Raw genomic sequence first — 10,615 nt, 5'->3', positions numbered from 1 at the left:
TTACCAGCAGCTGTTAGCTGACCACAGTTATGTGGAGCAACAGAAAGCTTCCTACTCCCCCTGGGTTGAAAGGTGAGACACCAGAAAGTGGTGGGTCTGGCTCCTGGTGCTACCGTCGCGGACTCTTGGCCCCAGCCCGGATTTTCTCAGACGCTTAAATGGCAATCTGCCGCTCTAGCAACGGGGTCCGCCAGTTCTCAGTGGTGCGGGGCCTCGCGCTTGCGCAGTGGGCAAGGCGGCGGCGCGCGGCGGAGGGGAGGGGAGGGGAGGGGCGGGCCCAGCGAGCGGACGCGGGTTGAGGCGGCAGCGCGGGGAAGTGCGGCGGAGCGGCGCCTGCCTTAGCAGGTAATCGCGCGCGGGCTGGCGCCGGGGAGGGCGGTGTGGGTCATTCAGGCTGCAGGCTTGGGCCGAGGAGGCCGCCCTCGCGCTCGCCGCCCCTCGAGTCAGCTACCGACCCTGTCAGGGTGGGTGTCTGTGTTCCTGAAGTCTAGTCGCGACGCTGGGGCGGCCCACGCAGAGTCCCACCCCGGATCGCGTCCAGGGTGGCAGCGAAGCCCCAGTACAACTGCCTTGGACCCACGCCGATCTTCCGACCTGAAAATGCTTAACCCCAGCGCACCGCCAGGGTCAGAACCCCAGTTTGTGTTTGTTTACGGATTGAGCCCTCTCGACTCTCGGAGTTAGAATGGAGGGCTTACCCCTGGGATCTGGCTGTTGACAGGGGCTCAGTACCTCACCGAGCAGCCTCTTTACGTTTTGGAGAGAACCGAGGTCTTCCTCGCCTAACTTTTATCGTCTGGTTTTACTCAAAACGACGCCAGTCTCTCCACATTGGAAGACAGCTGCCTTTTGCCCTTCCACGCCCATCTTTTGAGTTTACACTCTCTGATTCTTTCACCTGGCCTCCTGTCTAAGGCTCTTTATTCTGGAAATTCTCTTCTGGATCCACTCCCGTTTTTAAGAGATTCTCCCAAAACTGGATTCCTAGAGTACATTTGTAGTAATGCAGTTCTCAAGTCGACCCGAATCCTAATCCAGGGCTGTGCCGGCTAAGTAGGTGTCCTTAACGGAAATCTCTTAATTTCGCTAAGCCTCATTTTTTTCATCGAAAATGTGTACAGTCTTAAGTACTGTATCTCCAGGTAGTTGTGAGGATGAAAGGGGGAGAAGTATGCAAAATGATTAGCATGCTACCTGGTACATAGTAAGCACTTCATTGATGTCAGTTATTTTTCCGAACAGATGATTCTCGAGAGAAGCAGTTGGCAGGTCGGGCGCGGTGGCTCACGCCTGTAATCCCAGCACTTTGGGAGGCCAAGGCAGGCGGATCACCTGAGGTCAGGGAGTTCAAGACTAGCCTGGCCAACATGGTGAAACCCTTTCTCTACTAAAAAAATACAAAAATTAGCCTGGCGTGGTGGCGGGAGCCTGTAATCCCAGCTACTCAGGAGGCTGAGGCAGGAGAATCGTTTGAACCTGGGAGGTGGAGGTTGCAATGAGGCGAGATCGAGCTATTGCACTCCAGCCTGGGCAACAGAGCAAGACTCTATCTCAAAAAAAAAAAAAAGCAGTTTTCTTAGAATCAAATGCAAAATATAATAATAGCAATAAATTTTATCAGTCATATAATTGATTTTTTAAATGATTTTTTAGATTTTAAAAAATGATGTTGCTGATGTTGAGGAGTGCACAGTGAAGTGGCTACCATAGTCAAAGGATGGTACAATTTGATAAAATCATTTGGAAGCAACGAGAATGTATTTCACAAGCTTTAGAAATGTCAATTACTTCATTTCACAAAAGTACATCTGAAAATTTTCTCAAGGAAATAATTTGTAATGCAGAAAATATGAAGAAAGGTGGTTGTGATAGCATTATTTACACTGGTGACAACATTTGAACTTTTGTAATGAAATTTCTTGACATACACAAAAATAGAATCCATGAGCCCCCCATGTGCCCATCACCCCACTTCGGTAATGATCAGTATTTTGCCTATGTTGTTTTGTGAAAATCTGAAACCTAGTAAGGTGTCTAAAAATGGGAGAACAGTTGAACAAAATGGGATACATTTGTTTAGAATACTGTAAAGCTTTTGAAATAGTACAGAATTGTATATGTAACATCACAACTGTGAAAATTCAGAAACTAACATCTAATTTATGTGTAGAAAAAAGACAAGAGGACGGGCGTGGTGGCTCACTCCTGTAATCCTAGTACTTTGGGAAGCTGAGGTGAGGGATCACTTGAGGTCAGGAATTTGAGATCAGCCTGGCCAACATGGTGAAACCCCATCTCTACTAAAAGTACAAAAATTAGCCAGGCGTGGTGGTGGGCACCTGTAGTCCCGCTACTGGGGAGGCTGAGGCAGGAGAATCACTTGAATCTGGGAGGTGGAGGTTGCAGTGAGCTGAGATCATGCCACTGTACTCTAGCCTGAGCAAAAATGCCATCTCAAAAAAAAAAAAAGAAAGAAAAGAGAAGAAAGAAATACAATAAAATATTAATTAGTTGCCCTTTACTTGGGGATTGTGGATGATTCCCTGTTTTTGTATTTTATAAACATTCCATAAAAATCATGTATCATTGTTACAACAAAATCTAAAAGTATCACACCTGAACTGACCAGGGTAGAATATGCCAGAGTGGGTTCACTGTTACGGAGAATAAAGATGCTGTAACTCCTGATCTATTCTTGCAGTCTGTGTTTACATTAGCATTCTTGCCTGCTCCCTCACGTTAGCACTTCATATTGAGTTTATGTGGTCAGCTAACATGTCGAGATCTTTAACCAACTGTCTTCTGTGTAAATGATTTAACTTTGTGAAATATATTTCCCTGATTTTGACCAATGTTCCCCCTCAGAGTAGAAGAAGGTTTCCTGTGATAGGATGACTTTTTTCCCCTCATTCCTTTTCTTCCTGGGATCTCACTCAGACTTCATGCATCTACACACACTTCCTAAAACAAGGATTTCTAACAATTTGAGTAAGATAATTTTGTTTTATTACAATTTTTTTCTCAGATTATAATGAGATCTGATTAAAAAAACTGTTCTGCTCTTGGTTGATGAACTAGAGCTGCCTTTTAAGCTGATGATGTAATACATGCAACACAGTTGAGAGAGAGGGGTCACCTTCCAAGAAAAAAATGCATAAATGAGACTTGTTTCAAATCAGTTTATGAAGAAACTTTATTTCCTAGGTATGCAAAGAAGCCTTTTCACCCAGATGTCCTTAGAGATAATATGGATCAGTCCAGCGTTCTCCTCTGGGTGAAAGCAGAACCCTTTATAGTGGGTGCCTTGCAGGTCCCCCCTCCATCCAAGTTTAGTCTTCACTATCTCAGGAAGATATCCACCTATGTGCAAATCCGGGCCACAGAAGGAGCTTACCCGCGCCTCTACTGGTCTACATGGAGGCACATCGCTTGTGGGAAGCTGCAATTGGCCAAGGACCTGGCGTGGCTTTACTTCGAAATATTTGATAGTCTTTCAGTGAAGACACCTGAGGAGCGCCTGGAATGGTCTGAGGTTCTGTCCAACTGCCTGTCTGAGGAGGAAGTTGAAAAGCAGAGAAATCAGGTATGGATTGATATGTGTGTATATTTAATTACTTTTGGAAAGAAACCATTCTTTTTTAAATAAAAAAAATTTTTGTGTGTGTATTATTATAATTTTTACATTTTTAAATAGAGACAGTCTCACTTTGTTGCCCAGGCTGGTCTTGAACTCCTGGCTTCAAGCAGTCTTCCTGCCTCAACCTGCCAAAATGTTGGGATTACAGACATGAGCCACTATGTCTGGCCCAATAAACCACTCTTAATTTTTGTATTAGCTGTAAAATTTTAGGTTTTAGGCCAATGGCCATTATAATCTCAAGTTATTATTTGAGTTGTAGTAGTTCCAGTTTGGCAGTATCTCATGTATTCAGTGAATTAGTCCTTACTTACCAGACATTACTCACCTACTCCCAGAGCAGTAATGTTTCAGGAACTCTGTTATTGAAAAAGGGAAAGATTTTACTGACTTTAAAAAGATTTTGGGGTGAACGAGTGTTATGAACAACTGATATGTTACAGTCAGAGCACCTGACTATTTTAAAATGAACATCTGCTACATGATGGGATTCAAAGATGATTAGAATAGCATCTCAGCCCTCATGGAGCTTATGGACTAGTAGAGGAAGCTGGTATTAAAAAAGAGATGCTATTTAATAGTGTGATATGTATGATAAAAGAACATGCAAAGTACATAAATTGAATAAAGACTGATTTATTTTGGTGAATCAGGGAAGACTTCACAGAGAAAGTATATTAATCAAGTAGGCTGATTATAGTAACAGACAGCCCAGTATTTCAGTGGTTTCTCATTCAGGCAGCAATCCAACACAGGTGCTCCTGGCTGGACAAATCTCTGGGCTGCTGTCATCCAAGCAGTGACCAGGGATCCATGCTTCTATCATTTGGAGTCACTATTAATCAGCTTTGTTAAAAGCTGCTTTCATTTGTTAAGAACAAACAAATGTGAAATTCCAGTGGCTTACAGGGGAAAAGATTTATTTCTTGCCCATTTTACATGTGGGCTTCATTTTTGCTATGGCATTTGTCCAGGCTCTGTGTTTTCCCATTTAGGGACACAGGCTAAAGAAATAGCTTCTGTGTAGATCATTCTCGTTCTTGTAACAGAAAGGAAGAACAACAGAATGGAGGAAACTCATGATGGCTCTTTTTAAATTCTTATTTTATGTATACAGCTCAATAAGTTTGGGGATAAGTATATGCTGTGAAACCATCGTGACCATCAAGGACACAGACATACCCATCACCCCCCATAGTTTCCCCCTTCTCTTTTATTCTTGTTATTTTGTGTGTGTTCGTGTTAAGAACACTTAACATAAGATCTACTGTCTTAGAGAATTTTAAGTATACAACGTATAATTGTTATCTCTAGGCAGTATGCTATAGAGTAGATCTTCAGGATTTAATTTTCTTGCATAATGGAAACTTTGTAGCCTTCGACCATCACCTCCCCATTTCCCCCTCCTCCTAGCCCTTGTCAGTCACTCTTCTCTCTGTTTTTATGAGTTTGACTATTTTAGATTCCACATATACGTGAGATTATATAGTTTTGTCTTTCTGTATCTGGCTTATTTTACTTAGCATAATGTCCTCCAGGTCCATCCATGTTGTTGAAAATGGCAGGATTTCTCTCTTTAATTTTTTTAAGAGACAGGATCTCACTCTGTTTCCCAAGCTGGAGTATAGGGATGTAATCATAGCTCACTATAGCCTGGAATTTCTGGGCACAAGCAATCCTTCCACCTCAGGCTCCTGAGTAGTTAGGACTACAGGTGTGTGCCATCACACCAGGCAAATGTTTGTATTTTTTTCATAGAGGTCGGGATCTCACTGTGTTGCCCAGGCTGGTCTTGAATTCCTGGCCTCAAGTGATCCTCCCACCTCAGCCTCCCAAAATGTTGGGATTACAGGCATAAGCCACTGTACCCAACATGATTTCTTTCTTTTTTGAGGCCAAATGGTACTCCATTATATATGCATGCCAAGTTTTCTTTCTCTAGTCATCTATCTGTGGACATTTAGGCTGCTTCTATATCTTGGCCGTTATCAATAATGCTGCAGTGAACGTGGGAGTGCAGGTATTTCCAGGATCCTGATTTCAGTTCCTTTGGATAAATACCCAGAAGTGGGATTGCTAGATCATATGGTAGTTCTATTTTTAATTTTTTTAGAAACCTCTATGCATTTTTTAATAATGGCTATACCAGTTTACATTCTCACCAACAGGGTACCAGGATTCCCTTTTCTTCACATCCTTAGTAATACTTGTTAATCTTTTGTTAATAAGTGTGAGGTGATATCTCATTGTGGTTTTGATTTATATTTCCCTAATGAGTAGTGATGTTGAGGACCTTTTCATATATCTGTTGGCCATTTGTATGTCTTCATTGGAGAAATGTCTATTCAGGTCCATAGTCCATTTTTTAATTATGTTATTTGGTTTTTCTTGCTATTGAGCTGTAGGAGTTCATTATATATTTTAGATATTAATCCCTTGCCAGATACATGGTTTACCTTTTCTTCTGTTGATTGTTTCCTTAGTTGTGCAGAAGCTTTTTAGTTTGATATAATTCACTTTTTTTTGCATTGGTTGCCTGTGCTTTTGGTGTCATATCCAAAAAATCATTACCAAGACCAACGTCAAGGAGCTTTTTCCTTGTTTTTCTCTAGGAGTTCTACCATTTCACCTCTTACATTTAAGTCTTTCATCCATTTTGAGTTGATTGTATATGGTACAAGCTATGGTCCCAATTTCATTCTTTTGCATGTGTAGATCCAGTTTTCTCAGCATCATTTATTGAAGAGACTATTCCCCATTTTGTATTCTTGACACCTATGTGGAAAATTAGTTGACCATATATGTGTGAGTTTGTTTCTGGACTCATGATGCCTCTTAAAACTTTTATTCAGATTTGACATAAACCAAGACTGCTTTCATTCCATTGGCTGAGGCATTATTCCCATGAAGATGGGAAGGTAAACCACTTTTCAGGAGATAAGGAAAATCCCATGGCCATGGGTAGGGCTGTATAAGCCTCTTAGAGAATTTGAAAGTGAACAATAGCAAATAATAATACAGTTTGCCACAGCCATGCCCGTTGGGGCCTCAGAGTCCTTTTGCTTCCATTTCTTTTGGGAGTTTTATGATTACACTTGAAAGTGATAAAGATAAGTTCATTCACATTCAGTTGCTGTAATTCATTTGTGCCATATCTAACTGCAAGGGAAGATGGGAAATGCCATCTAATTGCATACCCAGGAAGAAGATAAAAAGTATTTAGTAAGCATCTAGCAGTCTCTGCCATGTAGGGTAATATCTAAACAATGTTTTGGAAGTTGAAAAGAAGTTTGTCAAGCAATAAAGAGGGAAAGGGCAGTACATTTATTCATTAATCAAGTATTTATTATCTACCATGTACTCGGTATAGTAGTGGATGCTGTGCATATAGAGATGAATAAAACCTTCAGGAAGTTCCAGATTTTTTGAGTGCTTTTTATGTACCAGATGCTTTGCTAGTTACTAGGGGTATAAACATGGAGAAGGCAAGGATCCTGTAGTCTCCATGAAGAAACAATGATAATGTAACAAATAATTGTTTAAAATGGAAGTATATATAAAATCAGGGAATTATGCTTAGTGAAAAAAAGCCAATCCCAAAAGGTTACATATTATATGATTCTATTTACCTCACATTCTTGAAATGACAAAATTATAGAGATGGAGAACAAGTAAGTGGTTGCTAAGGGCCTAAGGAAGGGGTGAGGGGGACAGAGAAGTGGGTATGGCTGTAGAAGGACAACATGAGAGATTCTTCTGTTGATGGAAATGTTCTTGTATCTTGACTGTATCGGTGTCAATATCCTGATTGTGATACTGTCCTATAGTTTGGCAAGACAGATAAAGGGTACATGGGATCTTTCTGTGTGAATTCTCACAACTATATCTCAATTTACAATTATCTCAAGAGTTCAGTTAAGAAAGTAAAACTTTATAAAATATACAAATTCATGGGGCTTCATATTGACAGTTGATTAAATAGGTCTGGGTGATCCCGAGAATCTGTACTTTTAAGTTTCTCAGATGATAGTGTTTTTAGCCAAGTTGGGAATCAGGGTGAATATAGCTGTAGACCCAGATGTATTACTTTACTTTTTTGCCTCTCCTGTTTGCGGGTAGGTAGATGAGGGTAATCAGGAGCTTCAAATCGTGAGCTTCAACCACACCCTTCCTTGAATAAGAAATGACTATACATCTATCAGACCAACAGTGTTTTTGTCTTTAAGTCAAACACCCCTTTAAGAATTTGGTGAAAACCTGAGGCCTACTTCCTTAAAAAATGCACATATACTGAAGAATTACATACAATTTCAGGGATTGTACTGGTACCCTAAACTTTCTTGATAAGTTTATGAATCTTAAGTTAAACCTCTATGTCTTAATTTTCTTCTTACTTCATCTACTTATTTATTCAAACTACTAAGGTTGGTTTTTTTTTTTTTTTTAACTGTAAGGTTAAACTTCTGAAATAATGTACTTAAAAAATGTATGTACTTCATCCTTTCATCAGTTTTGGGAGATAATTTCTGTAGCCCTAGATGCTATACAGCTTTCTGTGAAGGTAAGTTATTCCACCTTAATTAGTTTTAGGAACTCTTGGCCAGGCACAGTGGCTCACACCTGTAATCCCAGTACTTCGGGAGGCCGAGGTGGGTGTATCACCTGAGGGTCAGGAGTTCAAGACCAGCCTGGCCAACATGGTGAAACCCTATCTCTACTAAAAATACAAAAAATTAGTTGGATGTGGTGGCGAACACCTGTAATCCCAGCTACTCAGGAGGCTGAGGCTGGAGAATCACTTGAACCAGGAAGGCGGAGGTTGCAGTGAGCCAAGATCGCACCATTACACTCCAGCCTGGGCGACAAGAGCAAAACTCTCTCTCTCTCTCAAAAAAAAAGGAGAAACTCTTACATCTGGGTATCAGAGACATACATATCAAAACTAGCAATGTTTCTAAGTTTGTTTTTTTTAGGGTCAGCCAACTCGTGAATTTACTATGTCTACTTAGTTGTTAGACTAGTGGTTGATGTTTTAAAACGTCTGTTCGTCTTTTATTTTCTTCTTGGACAGCTTTCAGTGGACACCCTACAGTTTCTGCTCTTCTTATACATTCAACAGTTGAACAAAGTCTCCCTAAGGACATCTTTGATTGGTGAAGAGTGGCCTAGTCCCAGAAGCAGATCTCAGTCTCCTGACCTGACTGAAAAATCTAATTGTCATAATAAGGTACTCTTTATATCTTGATGTCATTCTCTAAAAGGGACAATTTGTGAGGGAGATGGTTCACTTGCATTAAAAATTATGATGGAATTTCTTACATAAGTCAGTGATTTGATGGCTTGTTTTGTTTTTCACTTTTTGTTTAAATTGTAAAACAAAATAAGTGTGTACAGTCTTAATCAAAATAGATAAACGGTTTCAGTTCCTTCACTGATAGAAAAATCACTTGCCTGATTTTTGGCCATGTCATTCACTATATTCAATTAGCATTCCCATTTTCAAAATGTTAATGAATGTGAATCAACTTATTTGACTAAGGATCATCAAGAAGATGTAGTGCTTGCAAAGTCTTTTGAAATCTACTGAAAAAAATTTATAAAAATATCTTCTCATGTTGTTTAAGTAATTACATATGTGACAACCCAGAAGCTAAATTTAACTGCCTCACATTGTGAATTTTAGAGGATGTCTTATTGCTTTTTTTCTTTCTGTTTTTGTAAAGAAAACCAAAATATTTTACTTATTCTTGTGTAAGTATTTTGAAAACTTTAAGTAAAATGTAGACCTCAGTATTAATGCCATGTACAAGCTCTTTAAAATGTTCTAAAGCTAAGAAAAAATATCTCTTTGCTATTTGGAACTTTTATAATCTCCTTTTTAATAAATCTCTCCTCCTTTATATTCCATGATGCTATTACTCTTGGTTTTGCTTCTAACTCTCCCTTTTCACTGTCTTTCATAAATTTCTCTCCCCTTGCCCTTACAAGCAGCTACTCTGTCTGGGGCAATTTTCTCTTACTCATTCAAGATAATTCTTTATATTTCTATGACTTCATATATCTCAGTGACTCCCAAGTTTGTCTCCTTTCCAGAGCTCTTGCTTTATACTCACCACTTTATATTCTGTATATTTTTTATTGAATTTAAGCTATAGCTTAAATTCAGAATGTTCAAGCCCAGATGTATTAGAGATGCCAGTCACTACCTCTCTCTCTGCATGCAGTTCCTGCAGAATGGACACTGTTAGGAGATGCGTTTTGAGCCAAGGTAGCCTCCATTCAGTTCTGCCTCTATCATTTAATATCATTTAGTCATATGATTTTAGGCAAGTCAGTTAACTTCTCTAGGCCTTGGCTTCTCTTCTCTAAGTGGGGATAATAATGCATATTTCTGAATGGCTATGAGACTTCAGTAATATATTAGCGTGGGCCTTGTTAAGCACCAGTAAATGGTGACTTTGGTTTATACTACAGCATGACCTCTCGCAATAACTGATTGGACCAGTGATGGACACTTGAGTAGCCCATTTACTGCTATACATTTGAAATTGGCCAGATTTAAAGTGATGACCTGGGCCAGTCAGTTCCCCCAGGAAGAAATTAGGCATTGGTGATAGGTGTTTGAACTGAAAACCCATTTGACACTGGGACTAGAATAGCCATCATGCTCATGAATGAACTAGAGTTATAAGGGATTAGAAATTCTGAGACCAAGGCGGGCGGATCACCTGAGGTCCGGAGTTCGAGAGCAGCCTGACTAACATGGAGAAACCCCGTCTCTACTAAAAACACAAAATTAACTGGGCATGGTGGTGCGTGCCTGTAATCCCAGCTACTCGGGAGGCTGAGGCAAGAGAATCCCTTGAACCCAGCAGGTGGATGTTGCGGCGAGCTGAGATCGCGCCACTGCTCTCTAGCCTGGGCTACAAGAGCGAAACTACATCTCAAAAAAAAAAAAAAAGAGAGAAAGAAAAAAGA

The 10,615-nt window shown here is 40.2% G+C and overlaps 1 protein-coding gene across 2 annotated transcripts in view; it reads left to right on the top strand.

Moving 5' to 3' along the window:
• Nucleotides 1-266: 266 nt before the first annotated feature.
• The window catches only part of TBCCD1 (TBCC domain containing 1), a 22,416-nt gene continuing 12,067 nt past the window's right edge, over nt 267-10,615 (top strand). For both annotated transcript variants that reach the window (XM_017866483.1, XM_017866477.1), the window contains exons 1-3: nt 267-345; nt 3,205-3,583; nt 8,709-8,864. In XM_017866483.1, coding sequence (XP_017721972.1) covers nt 3,248-3,583; nt 8,709-8,864 — 492 coding nt within the window. In that variant the 5' untranslated portion in view covers nt 267-345; nt 3,205-3,247. The remainder of the gene's footprint in view (nt 346-3,204; nt 3,584-8,708; nt 8,865-10,615) is intronic.

The sequence above is a fragment of the Rhinopithecus bieti genome, unplaced genomic scaffold (assembly GCF_001698545.2).
Source record: "Rhinopithecus bieti isolate Rb0 unplaced genomic scaffold, ASM169854v2 scaffold_2432, whole genome shotgun sequence".
NCBI classification, from domain to species: Eukaryota; Metazoa; Chordata; class Mammalia; order Primates; family Cercopithecidae; genus Rhinopithecus; species Rhinopithecus bieti.
This window is presented reverse-complemented; position numbering and strand designations above follow the sequence as displayed.